This window comes from Amphibalanus amphitrite, unplaced genomic scaffold, assembly GCF_019059575.1.
Source record: "Amphibalanus amphitrite isolate SeventyFive unplaced genomic scaffold, NRLGWU_Aamphi_draft 000144F_arrow, whole genome shotgun sequence".
Lineage (NCBI taxonomy): Eukaryota > Metazoa > Arthropoda > Thecostraca > Balanomorpha > Balanidae > Amphibalanus > Amphibalanus amphitrite.
In genome coordinates, this window is record NW_024881639.1 from 948,778 (window position 1) to 973,298 (window position 24,521).

The window sequence follows — 24,521 nt, forward strand, 5'->3', positions numbered from 1 at the left end:
TGTTACCCCGTGAAAGACGATCTATACCGACTCATTCACAATGCATGTATTTCAGTGGCGTATAAAGTCATCGTTTCCACCCACACAGAGAAGGGCACTCTCGTCCACTGTACGTGAGTTGACATTGGGCGGGGTCGACCTGCGACCGGTCGGCCTCGCACGGCTGACCCGTATGGCCTGAGCAGCGGCGCCGGCTCACAGGGAGCCGTCCAGGGGCGGCCCTCAGTGCCGCCGGGGGCGCTGACACTGTGACAGCCGCTCCCAGCCGCGCGCCTGGAAGTGCCGACGCAAACTATTATTTCCCAGATCAAGGCAACTGACAGCACTGTGCACACATCCACAATCCACAGTTGACATCGGGCTGAAAATGGTCTATTGAGGTGAACACGACTGCTGCATTCAGAGCAGTAACCCAGCTAAAACGGAGAGTAGCGTGGTACAACATCGTACAGACACTAAATATTACTGTCAACGACATCAGAAACGCGCGTGTCTCTGCTACTGTAAAACCCAACAGATTCGGCACTAACTGGGAGCAACGGAAACCACCGTAACAAGCTCGCAACGCTCACTGATTGGGGAGTACGTACGATCATACGTACCGATCGCAAAACTAGCTTCGTCACAGACTCAACGTCAGCGTCAAGGCCGTAACACGATTCGACCGTCGTTGCGAGCGCTCCAGGCGAATTAGCACCGATCACGTCCAATAAATACGATTGATATCATCAGCGCCAGTCAGCCCTACCTCAGCGGCGCCATTCGACCAGAATCGATCACATTTGAGAGCTAGCCTCACTACGTCTGACACAGGAGCGTCATGTCCTGCCGCCGACACACCAGAGATGGGCCTACAGCCGCGGCGGCTGCCGCTCCCGCTTGCAGCGTCCCGGAGTTCAAACTATTCTACTGCGCCGTGCCGAGACTGGGCGCCTTGGCGGCCGCCCACCCCGACTTTGCAGAGCACCGGCGGTACTAGCGGGGCTACCAGCGCACAAACGGCTTGAACTCGTCGTGGACGCTCCAGCGTTTGACCGACTCGTAGCCGAGCACCACCATGAAAGAGAAGGTGACTGAGGAGAGCAGCCGCGCCGACAGGCCCTTGGTGAAGATGCGCCACCGCTCCTCCATCCAGAGCGCGCCGACCGTCTCCGGCAGTGTGCCCGCCCGCTGGATCTGCCGGCCGGGGGAGGACTCCGTGTCAGCGGAGAGGCGCGGGAGCCACCAGACCGCGGCCGGAGATAGGCGAACCGCCCGACCGGGCCGGCGGAGATGTGTGTGTCGGGGGGGGGGGGGCAGAAGGGGTACAGCACACTGCCAGCGGAGTGCACCGGGCTATCAGTCCCTCAGACCGGACCCGTGTACATACAGCCCCGCGATGTCCGCGCAGTGGACGGCTCCAGCGTCAGACGCGCGGCGCCAGACACCATCTCTGACCTTTGGCCGTCACTGACATACACCAGGCGCCCGCCTGCAATAACAAGCCCCGATGCGCCGCAACGAGCCGAATGGGACCTTCGGATGAGAGGTGCATCATACGGTTACCACAGAACCGCTTACAAAAAAAAAAACGAAACACATTTTTACAATCGCTGACTTTTTCGAAAAAGAAAGGACAGCAGTCGGTAACATGCAATGGTTCTGACGGCCCCTACAACGCAGGTCACGCTATATACATGTGCAGTAAATATACGTCATGAAGTATCTTCCGAATTAATTTGAGAATCGCTTTCATCGGGGTGACACAGGTAATATCAACGAGTACAATAAATATAAATATAATTGTGTTTGTTTTGTAGTTACGTCATTACGGTCTTATAGGACCTTTTCACAACCGGAAGGGTGATTGGAATTAGGGAGACATTGGTTTGGGCGACCACCCTGGTGCACCGCCGAGGCTGAGCCAGTCTTGACGGACGGGCGGAAAGAAATGTAAGAATTCGATGGAAATACAATTCGTCTCATAATTCGAAACCAATTCGATATTACGATGAAACACATTACAAGTGTATGATTTTCCACCGCGGAGAAGGGTGCATAATGATATGTTTGACCACTCGCGGCAGCGCGGCGTACGAATCGGCGAGGCCATTTCCGCTCATTTCTCGGGCGAGCGGCGGCACCCCGCGGTGGCCGCGCCGACCGGACGGCAGTCCCACTGCTGACTGACCTGGTACCGTGCGCGGACACAGTCGAGCGGGTTGGTCAGCGCGGTGGTGGTGACGCCGCCTAGCGTCGCCGAGAGACACTGCATCAGCAGCAGGGGACACAGGCTAGGTGGCAGCACCTTCACCAGCTGCTCTGTGGACACACAAACGACGGCGGTCAGCCCGGTAGGCGGTAGTCATACCACACACCACTTTTTCAGGCCCAGAAGGTCTCAGGGTGATTTGAAATAATCCATTGGTGAAACTGAGACGTAACAGGAAAAAATGCAAGTTCTGGGTATTCGATGGCAACGCCACGTAGGCACACATTATGCATAACTGAGACCCCCAGCTAAGGCACCGATTACAATCAACGAACAATGAGCGAACAGCATCGGACGATGAACAAAGGTGCATAAAACGAGCCATTGCACATGACGCTAATATTGGCAAAGGCTCAAAAAGTCTTAATAGAATAAGGCAAATTAGGAGTCTAGGACCTGGGATAATCACACTCATTGTTGTGGTAAGACCTTCGTGAGTCAATGAACTAAGGCACACCATAAAATTTACATGATAAAATATTCAACTGAGCAGAGGCAACATTGGTAATTACCTTGGTAAAAGTGGTAAAAACTCCACCATAATGCCGAGTTAGGAACATATGCACAGATGGAGGCGAAGTATCCCCGATAAAATCCCCGTAGCCCGTCTTGTTTGTAGACTTCTTTGATAATTTCTAATGCTATCTGAAAAAAGGAGACAAAAATATTACCAAATTTACAGGCAAGCGCAATGCACCATGCAACGCGATGTGCTCCATAAAAAATAATGGGTAGTTATAATAGTAATAGTTATATAATAGTAATAATAACTTTTTTTTAATACATCCATATCTTCATTAATGTAGTAATAATTCATATAATCATACCCTTTAATTCATTTTATAGCTGCCTACGAAAACAAAGCAGCCAAAGAAACAACATTGGAGTAAGAACAACAACAATTACCCATCAAGTAGGTACAACGAAATCGCCATCATCATCCACGCTCCACGCTCATACCCTTCGTTTGGAGATGTTCTCGTACTGGATGCGCAGCGGGTTGAGTTTGCGCGTCTTCTTGCCGGGTCGCGCCTCCACCTGGCCGAGCACCATCAGGTGCTGGCTGATGACGTCAAACGGCACGATGATGGTCTGGCCGACCAGCGAGGCGGCGCCGCCGCCGGCCAGCGCCCGCATGCGGCTGTCCTGCCAGCGGCGGCGGGCGCGGCCAGAGAGCGGAGCTCAGGTTAGAGGCACCGCGCGGCACCGCGCGGCGGCCGGCGCGACCGCGGGGGGCGGGGTAGGTCAGCGGCACCGCGCGGCGGCCGGCGCGACCGCGGGGGGCGGGGGTAGGTCAGCGGCACCGCGCGGCGGCCGGCGCCACCGCAGGGGGCGGGGTTAGTTTAGAGGCACCGCGCGGCGGCCGGCGCGACCGCAGGGGGCGGGGGTAGGTCAGCGGCACCGCGCGCCGGCGGACTGGCACATAGCGGCCAGAATAGGTGAACCGTGTGTCAGAGCAATGTTTTGATCCAGCTTCGTTCTGGTACGGTCAATCGCTTATCAATAGGTATGGAATTGTCGGCATTGATTCAATGTGCAAGACGGAGATACGCAGTAGAGCTACGGTAGTGCGGTGATAAGTGCAGGCGCCAACCACGCTGCGACACTATTGTGCTATATAAACAATAAACACACACCGACCTTCACAAAGGTCAGGCGAGCAGATCGCAGCACACAGTTCTAAAATCATCTAAAAGAATGGTGACGCTTCACTTTAACACACGATGAATCAAATAATTCACCGGCGCCGTGAGAGGCATCCACAAGATCTGTGGGCCCGCTCCGTCTCGTTTAGCCGTTCCAAACGCCCGCGAGCCGCTCTTACCTGCACGCCGCACTTTTGGAGCGCGTGCCGCACGGTCTCGTAGGTGGTGATGTAGGCCACGCCGGAGACCAGCTGGAACGCGCTCACCCAGAAGCCGCGGTACAGGCCCGACACACCCTCGTGCACGAACGTCTTGCGGAAGGCGTCGAACGTGCCACTGTAGACGCTGTGGTGGTGCTGGATCTGACGGAGGGGCGGGGCGGGGGCGGTCAGAGGCGGGGAAGTCAGAGGAGAGGAAGTGGCCAGGTGGTGGGATGCTAAAGGACAGGGGAAGGGTCAAATGGAAGGGAGCAGGCGGAGAGTGGGAGGGGTCAGAGAGGAGGGATCCGGCCAGAGATAATGAGAGCGCATTGCGTCGACAATGAATAGACAGTGAATGAATGAATGCATGAATGAATGAATGAATGAATGAATGAATGAATGAATGAATGAATGAATGAATGTACAGCGATGAATAAACGCACGGCTTGGTCCATTGTTGATTTCTCATTTATTACGTGGCTAATCAAGCTAAATTGCGGAAAAATACACGCTGCTCTATTCATCCCTGAGATCAGGGATTTCGGGTCTTACTCTTAGTTCCACACTTTGCTTCCAAGGGCTAAAGGTCTGGCTACACTATGCGTTTTCTTCGTGCGTTTTTTGCGTGTTTGCGTGTTTTGCGTGATATCGTTCTAGAAAAAAGAACGATATTACGTTTTTGTGATGTTTTTCACCTTAAATTTTAGTTACATAAGAGTTATATTAGCTTTTGTATATAACCAAAGTAAAAATTACATTGTTTATAACTTTTTTCCTAGAACGATATTACGCAAAACACGCAAACCTGCAAAAACGCACGCAGAAAACGCATAGTGTAGCCAGGCCTTAATGGCGTGCCCAGTTGACGGCACGCGGGCCACACGTGGCGCCTACCTGCAGTCGCGTCTTGATGACGGTGAACGGGTAGAGCAGGCAGCGGATACTGAACGAGCTGGCGATCGACATGGGGATGAACTTGCGCTTGTCGAGCATCTCCCACTCGATGGTGCGGATGTACGGCTGGGTGTCCATCTCGCACCGCTCCGGACACCGCTGTGGGAGAGCAGCGGGGTCAGGTCAGGTCAGGTCAGCGGGTCAGGTCAAAGGAGAAGATCGGGGCAGAGGGCAGCACAGCAACCTCTTCGGACAAACCTCCTCACCCGACCGGCCTTGACCCGACATTCGGACTTTTGGGCCTTCGGACTTGAATGAGGTCGAAATCCAAGCTAACTGTTCCCAGGCAACGTGCATGTTATTAGACCGGCTGGACACAAGAAACGCGATGATATTGAAACTGCTGCTATGCGACCATTTTTCATTAACCCTCGCCCGCATTGGCCTTTTACAGTATAGGGGAGGGAGGTACGTAGGACCCCCAGCCGTTCGGCCCCTGATCGACCTAGAGCTTTGCGAGGAAAATGAAAGTGTTGTCCGTGATGAGAGGAAGCCGATGATACCTACCCAATTTTAAGGTCGTAGGTCAATGGTTGACCTGCCAGGTCAGGTCAATGACCCAATAATCGGGAAATCGGGACTTGCTGGAGAGAGATTGACTTGATGAGAGTGATATTCCAAACTCAAAAGTAAGATTCTTATGGTTTTTTTCCGGGATCCCGATTACGAATTCATGTTAGTTTTGATCAACTATGATGTATTCATGCATTTAGAGAGGGTCGGGTAAGGTCAGGTCAGGTCAACCAGCAGGCGTCCTGCTGGCTATCCATACAAGTGTAGGTGTAAACCACCACTGACAGCTGCGCAACATGCTACTTAGCCCCAAAACTACTTCTTAGATGTTCAAATAGGCGCTAAATTCAAAATCAGCTCGAAAAACTATCCCGAAAAACTACTCTAAGGTCAATGGCCTTTACATTGCCTTCATCTTCATGTGACCTTGAAAACTACCATAATGCATGGGACAAACACCATTACACATGTTGAAATATTTACAACCACAACAAGACTGGAAATGCGCAGTTAATATGAAGCGACATACGTCGAATCGCCATTCCGGCCTAACATGGTCTCGAGAGACAGGTTACAGGTTAAAGATCATCTGGGTCCTGGGTCATGAAATTTTCAGGATAGGTGTAAAATGGAATAGCTCGAGGTTACTAACAGTTTTGTCGCGATCAGCCACTTTTTCCGCGAGTTATTAGCGAAAAACCGAGGGGGTGTGGTGTGGTGTGGTCCGTTCGACCCCCCCCCCCCCTAGGCGCAAAAGTTAATTTACCTCAAAAGTAGCCCATTGACATGACAATTTAACATTAATCATTTTTGCGCCACGTTACGGCCTACGTGCTCGTTTTCTATGAAACTTTAGCTCGATTGGAGGTGAAATGCCTCAGGGTTCGTCGCAATCTCGGTCTGAAAACCGACAAACAGAAGAAGATCTACATTCATTTTTATTGTCTTTTCTGAACATTTAAGCTGTCTTGCCAGAGTTGTCAAAACCCAAAGTCAAACCAATAAAAGTTATCAGCAAGACAGGCATGGCTATCAGCAAAATTGTGCTGAAGCCAGTAGTTACCAAACAACACTTTAAAAAGTGGAATTTTTTTACAGGATGACCACTGATGCTATTATTATCAGACCAGAAGAAGCAATAGTCAGCATGTGGGTATTGCAGGTGGTGGCAAACAGTAAGTGGGAGCACTATTAGTATTCAACTACCTACAACAAATATGCAGGTACCTATCTAGCTTCAGTTAGAATCCAACAGCAAATACATGATGCCATTGAAAACAAATTTCCACACACATCACAACACGGCACAAAGCTACGTTCAAATATTCTGATCAGCACATCTGGTCCACTCCTATTTAATAAACGTTATTTGGGCTGCAAAGTCTGAACCCCAAGGCATGCTTAGTTAGAAATGACAATAACTAGCTGATCTATAACAATTCACCCCAATTTCCTTTGAAGCAGGAGTCATGTAAATTTGTGGCTGTCAACTTTGTCTGTGGTCCATATCAAAAGCAGAGTTCATCCTGTAAAAACAAGTTCATGGATACTGATACCTATCTGCAAATATATGTATACATGCCTATGACTTATTGCAAGACATCATATTTATACACATCATAAGCAAGTATCAAATAATCCAATCCTGTTGGGCAGACTTTAAACTAGCATCATTCATAAGAGTGCTTTTGAAAATTCAGCAAGGATAAAAAACAGTTGCATATGAGAACAAGCCTAGCCCCAATGTCACATATCAACAGATTTGGAAATTACAAGGATGGTAGGTATAGATTGTGATGCATCATGCTCAAGATAAACTCAAAGAGATACAAAAAGAGATACAACCTACAAAACAGCCAACCTACAAACCAGCCAAGCTACAACCTAAAACCTACAACCTAACCTTACCTAAAATCTAAAAACATACAACCTTAACCAGCGCCACACTGGGGGGGGGGGGGGCTATTCATAGCCCCTCCCGGTTTTCTGCAATAACTTCTAAAACGCTTGACGTATCGCCGCCAAACTTTCAGTACCTTCGGCTGCATCAATTTGACACCTTGTGTCAACATTTGAACTTCGTATCTATCATAGGTCGGCCGGAAATGACGTCAGAGTGACGTCATGTTCGGCCGATTTCGACGCAAAACATTGAACCACGGGAATCGCTCCCAAGAGCTCAGTTTTTGAGCTAGATCCAATTTCTTTGCATGAGAGGACTCAGAATGGACTGCGCTATCAAACTGCTATCTTGAATTTTTAATATTTTGAAAATTTTGAAAATAAGTAATATCAAAATTCAAAATTTGTATTTTTACATTTTTTCAAAAACTTTTTGACTTTTCGAAAAAAAACCGGAATATATATGATAGAACGCATGCTTATGACTTTCTCTAGCAAGTTTTAGCCAGATATCTTCAAAAATGGCCAAGTTATACGCATTATAGCAAAAATTTCACAATTTTAATTTTTTCAAATCAATTTTTTCTGTACGAATTTGACATCGCACATCAATATAAATAGCACCATTGTGTTGCTGAGCTCAAACTGCATCCGATAGACATGTTTTTTTATTCAAAAATTTCAACTTTAAAATTTGACCTTTTTTGACCTGAAAGTGACCTGACCTCAGCTATATTCAGATGAAAATGGCCTCAAATGACACAGGCGACACCGAATTCGAAATCTATGGCCTAAATGGACCATAAAACATGTGTCACGTGACCGACTTCTGACATAAGATTTCTGTCACCTATGATGACCTGACCCTGACCTGAAAATCAAAGTACAAGTTTGGTACCCTCAGGGTATCTAAAGCATCTGTTCACGAGTGCGTAAACCAAAACTCAGCCTGATCTGACTTGTAAGACGGCAGCCAGCTCCCAAAATGTGAACAAGCCAAATATCGATAATTTTTACTTTGACCTGACCTGTGACGTCATCGGTGACCTCGAGGTCAATGAAATTAGGTTTCACGCGACAGTTTTTCCGGGGCTATCAGATGCCGTTTGAATTTTGACGATCGGCCCAGTAGTTTCGGAGTTAGGAGGGGGGGGGGCTATGAATAGCCCAACCTCTGCACAGTCTTCAGATGTCGCAACTTCGCAACGCCCTCACTGCCAGAGGAGATGTCACGGGGAAATGAAACTTGCAGGATCTAGTATCCATTATGAGTCTCACAACTTGTATATCTCGGATTTTTCCTAAAGGTCATATGAGGTCAGGTCATTTTCGTGACATCACCATTATAAGTCAATGGAGAAAAATGAAAACTGCTATTCTGGCGCCGGGAACGATCTCCAACTATCTCAAGCACACAGAATCGTGATTTGATGCACTCCTTGCAAGGTTAGATGCGTCACTTTTGCAATGTTGACCTTGCATGACGTCATTTATGACGTCATCAAGGTCATATTAGTTTTTCGTCAATAACTCTTGATCAAATTGAGCTAGCGAGTCGGGAAAGCCACCAATGGACTCAGGAAGACCTGCCGAATCGAATGATATGCGATATGACCTCCTTCGACCAACTTCGTGACCTGGGGGTGCTGACCTGACCTTGACCTGAGGTCAACACCCCAAGTTGACCTGACCCGGACAATAAGTATATCATTCGACGCGCCGGAGCGAGGCGAACACGATGCTGCCAAAATCGCGGCTCTGCGGCCGTTTTCTGCGAAGTTATTCACCAAAAACTGAACCGTACCTTGGGGCACTTGACCTGACCTCAGAGGTCACCGGTTGACCTAGGACCTTAAAATCGGGTACCAATCTTTGCGTCTCGTAACGGCGCACACGCTCGTTTTTTCCGCGACGCGCTAGCTCCACCAGGGGCGAAACGGCGAGGGGGGTCGTACCCGCCCCCCCTCGGCCGGCGCGTATGTAGAAAACCAATAGGTCCGGCGAGGGTTAAAGGGACCCTCCCACCTTAACATTAGATTTGAGTTGAGATAGCCAAAATGGGGTCCCTGGCTCACAATTACCGGTTTCGGCACTCACAACATCGAGAAATGCCTTAAATCGGAAATATTGAATTTCAAAATTGCAGCATTTTGATTCAGAGGGGCTAATGCTTAGGAATACCCCTCTGAATGTGTGACGTCAGCGCAGATATCTAACGATTTTTAAATGTTTGACTAAAACGTTTTGTAGCACGCGGTGGTGTATGCTATTTGCGCGCAACATCTGCCGCAAACGCCGCACTTCTAAAATAAAGTCGCTAGAAACAGCGGAGATCACAAAAAAAGTAAACAAAAGTAAAAGTCTAATATCTTGAAAACCGGTGAATATTTTTCGGTGAAATTTGGTAGATATTCGTTTTTGCTCTTTCTGAACCGAGCGACATCACTTTCATGCCAATTCATAAACTTTTTTGAAGGTGGGAGGGTCCCTTTAAGGGGGATAACGACAACTCAAGAAACTCAAGATTAAGAAACGATATTTTTTAAATTACTTTTTTTATTTTCTAGATCACTGTGCTTCACAATTAACATTGTTAAATGCAGTGATCAAGGTCATATGTGACCGAAAGCTTTGTGTATTTAAAAGTAATTAAAAAATAAATATTGTTTTGTAATCTTGAGTTTCTTGAGTTGTCGTTATCCAACTGTCATGGATGCTTTACAATTATACAACCTTAAACGGCCGTACAAATTATGCTGTTGCACATTCATATTAACCCGCGCACCGACGGGGGGGCGGATATCCGCCCCCCCCCCTGAGGTTTTTCGCGAATAGCGGGAAAACCGCGGCGCGTAGCGCCGCGAAATTTGGTATGACTATTCCCTCATCAATTTTACACATGGTGTGCAAGTTTGAACCTCCTACCTTTTAAGGTCAGGTCACCAGGTCACTTTGAATAACCCAACCTCAAGTCACTTTTTTGCAACTTTGTCACCGTGCCAGAGCTACAGTAGACGTCGGAGACCTTTGAAAGTCGCAGGATGTTATTAGGTCATTAGTAGCTACAATTTGTATATCTCAGAATTTTGATATCGGTGACCTAAGGTTAGGTCAATTTCGCGACCTCCCCATTATAAGTCAATGGGGGAAAAATCAACTCCCTATTTTTACCACTAAAACGGGTCGGAATGGCCCCATATACCATACATGACTTTATATACGATCAACCTTCACTACCTTGAGGTCTGTTTTGCTGTTGGGCAGCTGTGAGGTCATGTGACGTCATCAAAGGTCACCACAGGTTTTTGGCCAATAACTCCGTACAGGAACAAGATACAGCCGCGTGGATGGTCTCATTGTGTTCAGCTCGTCAAGACGCATCGAAAGATATACATGATGACCTCGAGGTCACGTGACCTGAGGTCAACCTTTGACCTTGACCTTTCGAGGTCAACATATATATCATTCGATGCTGATTGACGAGAGGATCACGATGATGCCCTTAGTTTGTTCCTATCTTGACTAATTCGAAAGTTATTCGAGAAAAACTCTCATTATCTAGCGCCGCCATTTTGACTTTTTTGACCCCTGTGACGTCATCTTTGACCTGACCTGAAAATGACCTTAGTAAAAATTGTAGATCTTGACCGTGCATATCCGATGCCGTGTACCGCTTGTCGCTATCTTGCTTCGTTCTCGAGATCTCAGGGGGGGGGGCGGTCATCCGCCCCCCCGTCGGTGCGAAGTTGGCGCAGACCCCCGTCGGTGCGCGGGTTAATGGCACCACAATTGTAGATTGGACCTTTTCCAAACAAATACCATAGGTTCTAGGTGGTAGGCTGTAAGTTGTAGGTTTTAGGTTGTAGGTAAGGTTAGGTCAGGTTTGGTTAGGTTTGGTTTGGTTTGATTAGAAAGCATCTTGAGGTAAAGTGCCTCTCCTTGGTAAAGTTGCAAAAAAACAAGTTGAAGTGTGACACTTGCTTCACGACTACCAAAGTGAGAAGACTGCAGAACGAGAGGTAAATTGCAAAGAAAAACACCAACAAGCTTTGGCATTAGTAGAGCAGACACCACATAAAGGTTTTCCAACTGAGGAGAGGCGCTGTTGGTTTGTAGGTTGAGGTTGTACCTAGGTTTTTAGGTTGTAGGTTTGTAGGTTGTAGGTACTGGCCATAAAAGTACTCATGCTAGGCAATGTTTGCTAGCACTTCTACGTTTTTGTCAATTCATTGTTTCAGTTTCAGAGCATATTACTTGAAAACTGAAAGTGGAAAAAAAATACCTAGGCACCTACTAACAGAAAAAAAAACTTGAAGGGAATGAACAACTAATAATTCAAATAAAGACAAATATGCCTACCTTTGTTTTGCAATTTAGCAAAAAATGCTTCAAAATTAAAAACACGTTCCCATTAGGCAGAAAATACTTGAATAAATAAATTAAGTCGTGACCAAGGTCGTGACCCACTTATGCACGAGCTTGTGTAGGTTATTGAACATAAGGACTCATGTTCTACTAGAGTATCATTCGCAATAAGCTGCAATGCCGAAAATCACGCCGCGTCGATTTAAAACACGTGTAGATGAAACCAGCATTAAAAACTCATTTTCAGCATAATTTGACATCGAATAAAAGATTCTCTGATCATCATTTAGCACAGGCAAAGGCATATTTGAGCCTTTATTTAAGCAAAATGTTGTCGAAACTCTTGCTATTGCAACGCGTTTGCCTTTTGGCTTTTCACCAATGGCAAACAAGCGAATTCAATATTGAACATCATCACTAGAATGTAGTACGCTTTTTTCGTCTTTGTTGCGTGTTTTATGCCTCGTGTTCGGTAGAACAAATTACCTAATTGCCGAAAATTTGCCTAAATTATCTAACAATTATATACCGCTTCTGGCAGATTTTTTAGCAAAATATTCAAATCTAATTATATTTATGAGAAAAATTCAAATGTGCGAAACTGAACAAAAAAAGCGAAGAACTGATAGTATTTATATTTATGGTTCATATAAACGATAAATAAAGTATTTTCCAGTGTACGAAATAAAGGTTGTTGGTTTGGAAGCACAAGCCTACAACCACCGAAATGTTTTGAGAAATTTGTAAAAAAAAAAAACGTCTTGACAAACATAACGTATGGCCTTGAGCACTGTAAGTGGCTAAGTGTAAGTGGTAAGAAAGATAGGTCAAGATTCTTACAGATAGGTAGAGATAGGTAGAGACGGACAGGTGTGAGCCGGCAAGCCTTTTGAGAGGTCAAGGTGGGGGTTATCATGTTATGCATTTATTTGCAAATTCAAGTGAATCTTAGTTATTATCGGTCAATTCTCAGTTCAAGTCAGTCGGGGGAGGTTTGGTCAATCGTTGTCATTTTTAGCACGTGCTATTTTTGTCACACGTGCTAAAAATGACAACGATTCTGCTATTTTTGACAACGATGAGGCCGATTTCACTCCTCAGCGAGGAAATCAAGATTTTGGAAAGATAAACACTGATTTTGGAAAAGAAGTGCTGCCACCTGGTGCAAGACGAAGAAGCCAGCTTTAATATGCCCGTTATATTTGTATGGTAGTTTGTTTTGTGGCCTGAAGTTGGAACTTAAAATTGAAGCATCCGAAAATGATCGATATTGATCGAAAACATGATGTTGATGAAAAAATAGTATTTTAAGTTGAGAGAGGAGGCCATTTTATCCAGATGCAGTAGTTTACTTCTTGAAATTATTTTTGCTAATGACGGCTGCTAATTATCCCTGGCCTCATTACATGGCAGTCGTCGTAAGCAAAAATAATTTCAAGAAGTAAACCACCGCATCTGGATAAAATGGCCTCCTCTCTCAACTTAACATATTATTTTTTTCATCAACATCATGATTTCGATCAATATCGATCATTTTCGGATGCTTCAATTTAAAGTTCCAACTTCGGGCCACAAAAAAGGGTATACTTCAACGTTGGACTACCATACAAACAACGGCCATATTAAAGCTGGTTTCTTCTTCTTGCACCAGGTGGCAGCACTTCTTTTCCAAAATCAGTGCTTGTATTTCCAAAATCGTGATTTCCTCGCTGATGAGTGAAATCGGCTTCATCGTTGCTAAAAATAGCTGATAGCGTTGTCATTTTTAGCACATGGTTGCCAAAAATGGCATGTGCTAAAAATGACAACGATTGACCAAACCTCCCCCGACTGAAGTTGTATCAGGGAGTCAGAGTCGCCACCCATCTGCAAGATTAAATTCAATTCGAACACACTGCTACGCCGCTACCTACCTACTGCTCATTCAGGTTTTGATTAGTTGGTAAATCTTAGCAAAATGAAAAGTATAATTTCATTGGACAATTTGTAAAAGATATACTGACTGATTGACACTTCACCAAAACATTGCAGTGAAACTGGAAAACATCCATACACTAGGTAACCTAGACACCTGTGAGACCCCATGTCACTCCAGACTAAGTAGAATACACATTATGCCACATATGTCAGGCATAGTGGCAGAATTGTGCCCAAAGTTTTGGTGCATGTCCAGCCTTATTTCGTATACGCTGAATTCAGCGCATGGTGGCCGCTGAATTTTTCAGGGCAGGGCGGCCGCATAACTTTTTGGCTACTGGCGGTCACCAAATTTTTCGGCACATTGGTCAATCTAGCAGCAGATTCGCCCTGTGGTCGGCTCTGAAGAGGTTTGGGATGAGGATAGGTATGGAAGACCTTGTTGAACATTGCCAAGCAATGCGAAGTAGTCCTGCAGTGGGTTCCTGCCCAAGTTCCTGCCCACTGCAGGATCGAAGGAAATGAGAGTGCCGACGACCTGGCGAAACGAGCGACCGCCCTGCCCTCGGACGCCCGCTTGCTGGACCGGGCGGTTCATTGTGCGGCCTCGCGTCAAATGGCGCGACAACTCTTCCGAGTTACCATTCAAGCCACTCTTAGCAAGCACGCTGCCACTCCCGTCTCCCCATCCCCGGAGAGGACCGAGAGAACGCCGTCGCCGTTTCGGTGCACCAGATGAGGGCGGGCTACTGGGCCCGCTCGCTCCAGTACGTGGATCGAATTGGCCATCTCCCCTCCGCAGTCCGCGGCGTGCCAGCAGTGCCCGGACAAGCGGTGCCCGGCGGCGCTTTGCGCCGTGTGCAGAGAAGAGGCTGACCGCTGATGTGCCCAGTGCCGGAGCACATGCTGCTCCGCTGCCCGGCCCTCGCTGGCGCCTGCCAGCCTCGAACACACTGCTACGCCGCTTTTTGTGGCCATGCGCTATGCTGGCTACGCGTATGGTAGTATTGGATCACCTGATTCAATTAAAGGAAAGGGCCACCTTTAACATGGGGATTGAAACTGAGATAGCCATCTTGTAGCCCGTGTCCGAAAACCCTCCAGTCTATCTCCTTACGGCCGATTTCGGCTTCCATTCGTAGGTATCGGCATTTTTAACCCGCGCACCGACGGGGGTCTGCGCCAACTTAGTACCGACGGGGGGGGGGGGCGGATGACCGCCCCCCCCCCTGAGATCTCGAGAACGAAGCAAGATAGCGACAAGCGGTAAACGGCATCGGATACGCACGGTCAAGATCTACAATTTTTACTAAGGTCATTTTCAGGTCAGGTCAAAGATGACGTCACAGGGGTCGAAAAAGTCAAAATGGCGGCGCTAAATATGGAGAGAGTTTTTCTCGAATAACTTTCGAATTAGTCAAGATAGGAACAAACTAAGGGCATCATCGTGATCCTCTCGTCCATCCGCATCGAATGATATATATGTTGACCTCGAAAGTTCAAGGTCAAAGGTTGACCTCAGGTCACGTGACCTCGAGGTCATCATGTATATCATTCGATGCGTCTTGACGAGCTGAACACAATGAGACCATCCACGCGTCTGTATCTTGTTCCTGTACGGAGTTATTGGCCAAAAACCTTTGGTGACCTTTGATGACGTCACATGACCTCACAGCTGCCCAACAGCAAAACAGACCTCAAGGTAGTGAAGGTTGATCGTATATGAAGTCATGTATGGTATATGGGGCCATTCCGACCCGTTTTAGTGGTAAAAACAGGGAGTTGATTTTTCCCCCATTGACTTATAATGGGGAGGTCGCGAAATTGACCTGACCTTAGGTCACCGATATCAAAATTCCGAGATATACAAATTGTAGCTACTAATGACCTAATAACATCCTGCGACTTTCAAAGGCCTCCGACATCTACTGTAGCTCTGGCACGGTGACAAAGTTGCAAAAAAGTGACTTGAGGTTGGGTCATTCAAAGTGACCTGGTGACCTGACCTTGAAAGGTAGGAGGCTCAAACTTGCACACCAAGTGTAAAATTGATATGGGAATAGTCATACCAAATTTCGCGGCGCTACGCGCCGCGGTTTTTCCGCTATTCGCGAAAAACCTCAGGGGGGGGGGCGGATATCCGCCCCCCCCGTCGGTGCGCGGGTTAAAAGAGGAATGCGTCCTTATCCCAGGAATGCGTCCTTACCCTGTAATACAGCCACCCGCGGCGAGGCTTTGGTTTTTTACCAATCAGCTCCAATCAGCTCAGCTTTAACCAATCAGCTTATCTGACACAATCCGACGAGTCTGTCTTCTGAACGCTGATTGGCTTGAGTGTGACGTCATTGCTATGCCATCATACAGTAGGTGCCGTAGAGAGTATCAACATAGTACAAATATGTTAAATAGTTTTAAATACTTTTTCGCGAATTGTGCACTTCTGGCACCAGTTTTAAAAAGAAAATGAAAAATAATAATGTCAAAATGAAAAACAACGATATCTTCATATTTCACGAAGGTGGCCCTTTTCCTTTAATCAATTGATTCAATTAATTTAATCAATTAATCCAAACACTCAAACATGGAAGAGCGTCCAAGGCCCCGGAACGCTCTGTCTGGTTGATATGGTCTTGGTCGGTAGATGTGCACAAGTGCTTTAAATAAAAGTGGCTTAATTTTGGCACAAATAGGCACCCAACTTTCAGCACAAATCAGGCAGAAATTTCAGCGCAAAAGGGCTTTCGCCGAAATTCAGCGCATGAGGGTCTCACGGGCGTCCGGCGTAGACCGTAGTGTAAGGATGTTTTCCAGTCTGGTTGCAGTCTGCTTTCCATCTACAGTGGAATCCCCTTAATAAATCCACCTTGGTGACATGACATTTTGGATTTATTAAGAGGTAGCTTTAGTAACCAGAGTCAGATATGCTTCTATAGAGAAGTCTGTGAACAGCTCAAGTGGGCAATTGGCCACGATAAGCGGCTGGGTTTATTATCCGAGGATTTATTAAGCGGTAGCGGATTCTACTGTATTTGAAAGGAGGATAGCTTACATTGGAATGTTTTTATGCTTTCAGCAGTCCTGGTAAAAGATCATCAGAAAAGATGGTTGGCCACATGTGGGTGCTAAATGGTCCAGCACGTGCAGCTATCGCTTCTGGGCTCTGGTTCATAAAGAGCAAGTCCAACCAGAAAGCATTCACGTATTTGGTGGCTGGTTCTGCAGCATTAGGATATGGCCTCAGTCGGGTCACTGAGGCAGAGGCGGCACGGGCATTGCGACCCATTCAGACAGACAAGTTCATGGCAAAGCCCATCACTGACCTGGACAAGATGCAGCGGGAGCGAGAGGACATGAAGATCCGCATGGAGCTGCTGATCCTGCGTATCCAGGCAGAGTTCTGCCACGCCCTTGAGGCTGAGGAGACGAGCGGCGCCAAGTTTCGCGTCGACCGCTGGCGGCGCAAAGAGGGCGGCGGCGGCATCTCGTGCGTACTGCAGGACGGGCAGGTGTTTGAGAAGGCTGGTGTCAACATCTCGGTGGTGCATGGCTCGCTCCCGCCGCCGGCCGTGGCACAGATGAACGCACGCGGCAAACACCTGCCTGACGGCATCAAGCTGCCGTTCTTTGCGGCCGGCGTGAGCTCGGTGATCCACCCGACCAACCCATACGTGCCCACCATCCACTTCAACTACCGCTACTTCGAGGTGCAGTCCGAGGACGGCAAGCCGATGGGCTGGTGGTTCGGCGGCGGCACCGACCTCACGCCGTACTACCTCAATGAGGAGGACGCCAAGCACTTCCACTCGACCCTGAAACGTGCCTGTGACAAGCACGACCCCGGCTACTATCGCCGCTTCAAGACCTGGTGTGATAACTACTTCATGGTGAAGCATCGCGGCGAGAGGCGCGGCGTCGGCGGTATCTTCTTCGACGACGTCGACACGCCCAGCAAGGAGGAGGCGTTCCTGTTCGTGGAGTCGTGCGCCGAGGCGGTGCTGCCCTCCTACCTTCCCATCCTGCAGAAGCACAAGGACGACGGTTACGGGTACGCCGAACGCCAGTGGCAGCTGCTGCGCCGCGGACGCTACGTCGAGTTCAACCTCATCTACGACCGCGGCACCAAGTTCGGCCTCTTCACGCCCGGAGCGCGCTACGAGAGCATCCTGATGTCGCTGCCGCTGACGGCCCGCTGGGAGTACATGCACGCGCCCAAGCCCGGCTCTCCCGAGGAGCGTCTCACCGAGGTGCTGAAGAACCCGCGGGACTGGGTGTAGCTCGAGACGGAGGGTTCACGGCCGTGCTGAGTGGCCGCAGGACGTGTTCAGCCAGCGCCGCGCGCTGGGATCGGCTGACCGGTGCAGCGATGCCATAGTGGCGCCCGTGCCCCGTGGTGCTGCCTATAACCGCTCCAGTTACCGCGCCTGAGCTTGTTATCGAATATGCCTTGCGGTGCGGCCGCTGGGGGACGATCGCGTGGTTCCAGGTCCTTGCGAGCCGTGCGAGTGTGCAGCTCGGCCCGCTCGTGGTATGGCTGACTTGCGGTACTCTGTACGCTGGTACTTCTCGGCAGTCGGCCAATTATACCCATCAGTGGTCCGCTGCGTGCTGCCGAGAGTCGGGCTAAGGTGAGGTATGTCTATAATTTTCTACTATACTATGGGTGAGAGTACTTGAGGGATTCATGTTGGGGTAGATGATTTCCTGCTCCTCAACATTTCTTACCTCACTTTGCTTCTTTTTTGACATTGGTTGTATATGGGGTGGGCAGCAAGGCTGCTTTCGTGACTTGTGAGCTGTGAACAGTGAGGGCTGAGGTATTATTGCACCGTGCATGTGTTATCAGCTGCTGTTGGTAAACGTTTGATGCGTAATTATTGATAATGCCCTCCAGTTTGATGTTCGCCACACCGATGACCGTGATTCAATATGATGTCCCTAATTAAGTGCGACCTGTACGTGCTATACATTGCGCCGTTTATACAGATGTCTTTTCCTCGCGCTAATGGCTGCTCAGTGCTCACCTCCCCTTGTTCATGGCCGTCTAGTCAGAGGTCTTACTTTGTCCTACAGGCTGGGTCTTATAACATCTAATATTTTTAAATGATGCGAATTTATTTGCCGGCCCTGGCTTTTAGTTCAGTTTAGTTCATTGGCTCGAAAAGTATTCTTGTCAACCTCATAGGCAGCAAAAGATTCCACAAGGAAAGACGGAATTAAGGACACTGACTATTTCAATGTAGACCGTGCACCCCCTCTAAAGGGTGTCTGAGCTACGCTGACCGGCCACTATTCGAGGCCTTTCCGAGTTCACGCCTGTTCCGGATCAGTGCCCGCAAGCTTACGTGCACGATACCAGTAATCAGCATGTGTCGACCGCTGAGGTGACCTATCGGGAGTTTTTATCGGAACAATATGACTGGCGCGTCTTCACCTGTGGCGCTGACAGAATCACGTAGAAGCTGTGTTGCATCAGCACGAGCGTCTGGCAGCACCAAAATGCCACGTCACTGTGAGAGGGCCCACCTAAAGGAGATGCAACTCACGGCTAGAAATGCAAACTGGGCCCTGTTTCACTGAACGCCACCAGCGCTCGCTAGAGCTGCATTTTAAGCATAAAAGCTCCATAAAACTGTAGCAAAAAAAAAAAATAAGGAAAGTCGTATATTCAACAATGAAATTTGCTGATATTTCCATGGAAACAGAAAGCGCATTAGCGCTCATGAGGACTAGCGGCGTGTCGTGAAACAGGGCCTTGGTCGCTGAATGAAGTTCGATATTTCTAATCAGGTAGACCAGTTGGGTTTGACAGACCGTATAGCTCGGACGGTGATGTTGCAACGGCCAAGGGATGAGAGGGTGGGGGAAAATTCGGCTGATTCGGCCTCCGCCCGGTGTGTCGCAGCGGCTGAGCTCCACGTCGTTAGCATAGGAGTGCCCCGGTATAGAGGGCTGTCCAGTTTTGTTTAAACGGTGACTCCGGAGGGGAAGTCATCAGTCTTTTGGGATATGCTTCCCCCGATGGCTCTGACCCTTTCCAGCAATCAGTAAGCGGCCTCCTTTCCGGCTCTCCCCGCCCGGAAAGAATGTGCGCTCATGGTGCTTGGGCTGATATTCTTTATCCAGAAGCCACCGGCTAGTGTGGCTGAATATCATCACTCAGCAACTCACATGCTTCGAGCCGACCGCGGGGCGCTGCTCCCTAATGTTATATGAGTTCTCGGTTGGAACGTGGACCCCTGACACCCCGTATCACCATTAGGTGGTAGCACAGGCGTCACCAGTCATTCCTCGGTCGGTTGGTGGCAGCACAGCTGTCGCCGGGCTCCTCGATCGGTAGGTGGCAGCACAGCTGTCGTCAGGCCCTCCTCGGTCGGTAGGTGGCAGCACAGCTGTCGTCAGGCCCTCCTCGGTCGGTAGGTGGCAGCGCAGCTATCACCCGTCAATCGTCATTGAAGTGTTAACAGAAAGGCAAAGAAAAAGCGATCAACCATCAACTGCAACTTGCAGAGTATATGAATGCTGGATGCTTACTCGTCCAGGTCCATGACGTTACGAAGATCGTCAAAGGTCAAATGTTATTATGTTACCTATTTCGATTTTTTAACACGCGCAGTGGAAGGGTTGCGACTTGCGAGTACTACGCCCAGTGGAAGGGGGGCAAATGTCGCCCCCCCCCTAAGATCTCAGCTCCCACTGGAGCTAGAAAGACGGAATTTGGAGGGTAGGTGAGGGCAATGGGGAACTCTGTTGTGTGTGAATTTCATGACCCTAGGACAGCTAGGTCAATATCTTTAAGGTCAAATGAGGTCAAATGTGGTCAAATCTGCCATATGAGCGACTTTTTTGCGTTTACACGGCAATAACTCAAAAAGTTACCGGCCGATTTTCTTTTTTCTTTCACTACACGAAAGAACGAACATTTTTGAGTATGTATGGTGAATTTCTAGATAATCCAACGACAAATATGGCAGTTAGAAGCCTGCTAAGGGTAAGATGTCGCCGGCTGAAGCGGGATCGGCCGACGCGGGAAACGCGGCAATCACAATTTTGTGTTTACACACTCATAAGTCATAACTCACGTTGTTACCGGCTGATTTTCAAAAATTCTTTGACCATGTACTGTATTGCAGCATATTGCAGCATTTTAGGTCGCCAAGTGCGCCGAGATTGTCGTTGTCTTTTGGCGGGAGAATAATAAACAACTCGCGTGGAAACCACGAGTCTAGCCAGGAGGGCGCAAACCACTACACTGGCGACGAAGAATGAGATAAATTGTGAATTTGCAGTAGACATCAAATTTGGAAAAGATGTCAGGAGACCTAGGAGCTCTTTTAACTGCAGTGGGGCACTTCAATGAGGCCCAAGAAAGTTTTGAGACATATGTGGAGCGCCTGCGGCTATCGTTCAGAGTGGCTAAAGTGGAAGAAAACTTGCAAAAAGAGGCCTTTCTGGCTGTGATCCAGGGGGGTTCGCTCCCGTGCCTTCAGCATTACGAAAAATGGCAACAGCCCGTGAGCAGCATCAGCGCTCACGCATATGTTCAAGGAAAACAACATGTAATTAGCTGCTGACGACGGCCCTCTCCACCAATCAGCGCTCGGTAACTCGAGCGCTGATTGGCTGGTAGCAAACGCGTCATATGTGGGTCTCTTTTTTTGCTATCAGTGAACGCGTTATTTAATACACAGTGGCCTATGGAGAATGGCACGCGGAATTGAAGGTCAGTGTTTTATTGCTTCGTACATGCGAATAGGGGCATTTGAGTGGCATTTGACACCATTTTCGAAATCTACAGTGAATTTCTGATCGACTCATGCATATATTTTTATGAATTTGACAGTATTAGTGCTACATAGTCGGTGTTTTATGTTGGTGTTGTTTCTCTCGACCTTTGTCTTGGACTTTAATCATATCTTTTCTCGAAAGTGCTTGCCATAACTAGGTTTAAACTGTATCTGTATAAAGGGAATATGTGTTGAATATGAGGGGAAAGTAGTAATGACCATTCTGCCTATCAAACTGCCAGAAGGTGTGCTTGTAAGGTGATTGAAACTGCAGTACGGGTTGCAGATGTGGGTTTGACATTAGCATTGTTGTTGTAACCCCACTTGCTCTAATAAAATGGCAACATGGGGTTATGTACACACTGTTGCACAGCCTGGTATCAAGCTGGTTGATATGTGGAGGATAATGAAAGCATAAAAGAATAGGAGCGTTGCGTCTTGTGACTTATGTCAAGTCATTTTAAATCAAATGATTGTGATTGTAACTTTTACTTCAATTATTATTGCAAGTTTTGACCTTTTTAATCATCAATTTTTATGTGTACCAATTTCATATGCCTGTTTAGTGTTTAATGTCTGTGCGGCTTTGTGCAGCGTGCGTGTCTTGAAACAAACCAATTTATTTTGTACCTTTTTGTACTTCAACAAATGTATGTCAAAGGACAAAAATGTCATGTCTATTATCATTGACACTACTACAGCTAACTTTGCCTGTATTCCTATCTTTCAGAGGCATTCAATTCAATCTGCCTTCCAGTGCAGTACCAAGGAGGCTGCAACTGAAACTCGCACAAAGGCAATCAAGTGTCACTTCATCAGCCTACAGTAACAGCCCATCTGTAATCAAGATATGGGTGAAGGGGCATAGAAGAACAACCAGTTCAAACATGAAAAGATTGTATTTTGTTTTGGACTATTTCTTAGCATAACAGAACAGTACACTTGCTGCCCTGTGTGCAGTTTTGAATAATTTTAACCATGAGATGCTTTTGTCAACTATTCTCTTTACATAAGCTTCCTTTGTCATGCATGTGTAATTTTGAGTTTACATGCATAATGTAGGCACATTTCCCTTGGCTTCATAGAAGTTAAAACTACTTGCAAGCTTTGGTTATGGACATTGGTGCTATATATGATGCTTCAAATGTGTCCAGTAGTTGATGAAGGGAGAAGAGGAGTAGGACAGCTGATAGCTATTACCAAAAGTATGTGCTTGTCTGCACTTCGGGCTGTTTTACTCCCTTGAGTTAAAAAACCCTCATCTTTTGTTTCTTTCCTGTGTGCCCATTGTTTCCATGGTGCTATACATAAACGTCAAGTTTGTAATTGGTATCCAAGTGAGCAAAATGTGTATTATTTCAGTCCGTCTTGAATCATTCGTCTTGAATTATATCCCTAACTGACATCCTGTTATTTGTCCTGCAATGTCTGTGCCTGTGTCCGCCCTTACCTCCGGCTCCAGCCTCCAACCAGCCCTGCTGAGCTCAATCGCCGGCGCGGTGTGTCGCAACGTGCTGTTTCTCCACTCCAGCCGACAGCTGCTAGGAATCGTCCTGTGCCATGCGCCATGCGACACAGCAATTGTAAGCTGCAGGTCACATTCGGACTGATTGGCTCCGCGTATGTGCATCCGGCCGGGAGCTAGTCGATATCAGGGACGTGGGTCGGACTGTTGTGGCGGCGTGCACTGTGCTGGTTGAAGTTGTATTTCTGTTAGTGAAAAGCATTAAAGGGACCCTCCCACCTTCAAAAAAGTTAATGAATTGGCATGAAAGTGATGTCGCTCGGTTCAGAAAGAGCAAAAACGAATATCTACCAAATTTCATCGAAAAATATTCACCGGTTTTCAAGATATTAGACTTTTACTTTTGTTTACTTTTTGGGATCTCCGCTGTTCCTAGCGACTTTATTTGAAAGTGCGGCATTTGTTGCGCGCAAAGCAGCATATACCACCGCGTGCTGCAAAACGTTTTAGTCAAACATTTAACGGACGTTCGAAAGCCTGATGACGTCATCAGACTCCCGTAATGGTTAAGAGATAGGGACCACGCTGGTCCCACCCTGCAAGTAAAGGGAAGAAATTTCTTGAACACCATAAAGCTGCGGGGGTTGCGACCAGAATAAATGGTGGTTTCTGAGCCTGGCCGCAAACTTGGCTATCTCAACTCAAAATTAATGTTAAGGTGGGAGGGTCCCTTTAATACATAACCGTGGCCGCAGCCCAATGTTATTGTGGATTTAAGAGGGAGTGGCCAGTCAGGAGGGCCCCATGTGGGTATGGATCCAGTGTCCAGTGTCCAGTGGGATTGGCTAAGATTTCCGGCGATTGATAAACGCTTCTATGATAGTAAACCTATTGAGTTATGAGGGGAGGTCACGTGACGGACCTGACCTTACTAAACTCTTGTGAAAACACGACACATACGAACGGTAAGAAACCGACAACTCAGAACTCTTCTTTCTGCCAAGTGTCATCTTTCTGTGAAGGATTTCTTGGCACTGAGTGTTCAGAAATTGCGTTGTTTTTGGACTGTGCAGAGGCTCACGAGCGACAACATAGGTCAACAACCTGACCTACCTTAAATATGCGACTTGTACCATAAGATCCAGCTTGATCAAAAGATAGGACATGTCAAATTTCATCTCTTTATCTCAAAAGAATTTTGAGCTATCGTAAAAACCGCCAGTGTGGCACCATATCGCCTCCGCGCGCGGTCGGAAGGTAAAAGTTCGCCGCCTCTAACTAAACAAATAGTCGTCGTATCGCAAATTCATTGACGGCGTTCGAAGCGTCGTTCAATTTACTTTCGAAACATATCCTAACATTACCATTTTACTGCCTAGCGCAATCACCAACAAGCAAAAGTTCCGCGCATCCCTCCTCATACAGTGTTAGCGGCGGCCGGCCGCCGGCCGCTGACCCACATTCGCGTCATCAGGGAATGCCGCAACTAATTTATTGTTTCCAACTTTTTTCCCGGAGCGTTCT

The 24,521-nt window shown here is 47.6% G+C and overlaps 2 protein-coding genes across 16 annotated transcripts; one reads left to right on the forward strand and one right to left on the reverse strand.

Moving 5' to 3' along the window:
• Positions 1-22: 22 nt before the first annotated feature.
• On the reverse strand, positions 23-14,255 carry LOC122382665 (solute carrier family 25 member 44-like). 4 transcript variants are annotated; one of them, XM_043368319.1, is made up of 7 exons: positions 14,187-14,255; positions 4,992-5,150; positions 4,077-4,259; positions 3,212-3,397; positions 2,764-2,896; positions 2,171-2,301; positions 23-1,176 (listed from the first exon to the last, which is right to left on the reverse strand). In XM_043368319.1, exons 1-7 carry the CDS (start codon positions 14,196-14,198, stop codon positions 985-987), a joined length of 996 nt encoding a protein of 331 aa, XP_043224254.1. In that variant the 5' UTR covers positions 14,199-14,255; the 3' UTR covers positions 23-984. The 4 variants fall into 4 exon arrangements, with proteins under 4 accessions (XP_043224254.1, XP_043224255.1, XP_043224256.1 ...); XM_043368320.1 differs by lacking the exon at positions 14,187-14,255 and adding an exon at positions 11,826-12,209; XM_043368321.1 differs by lacking the exon at positions 14,187-14,255 and adding an exon at positions 7,147-7,232.
• LOC122382664 (oxygen-dependent coproporphyrinogen-III oxidase-like) lies at positions 12,304-18,732 on the forward strand. 12 transcript variants are annotated; one of them, XM_043368307.1, is made up of 2 exons: positions 12,304-12,623; positions 16,822-18,732. In XM_043368307.1, the coding sequence occupies exon 2, from the start codon at positions 16,850-16,852 to the stop codon at positions 18,020-18,022; it is 1,173 nt and encodes a 390-aa protein (XP_043224242.1). In that variant the 5' UTR covers positions 12,304-12,623; positions 16,822-16,849; the 3' UTR covers positions 18,023-18,732. The 12 variants fall into 12 exon arrangements, with proteins under 12 accessions (XP_043224242.1, XP_043224245.1, XP_043224244.1 ...); XM_043368310.1 differs by having other exon boundaries at positions 12,340-12,637; positions 16,825-18,732; XM_043368309.1 differs by having other exon boundaries at positions 12,506-12,637.
• The last annotated feature ends 5,789 nt before the right edge of the window (positions 18,733-24,521 follow it).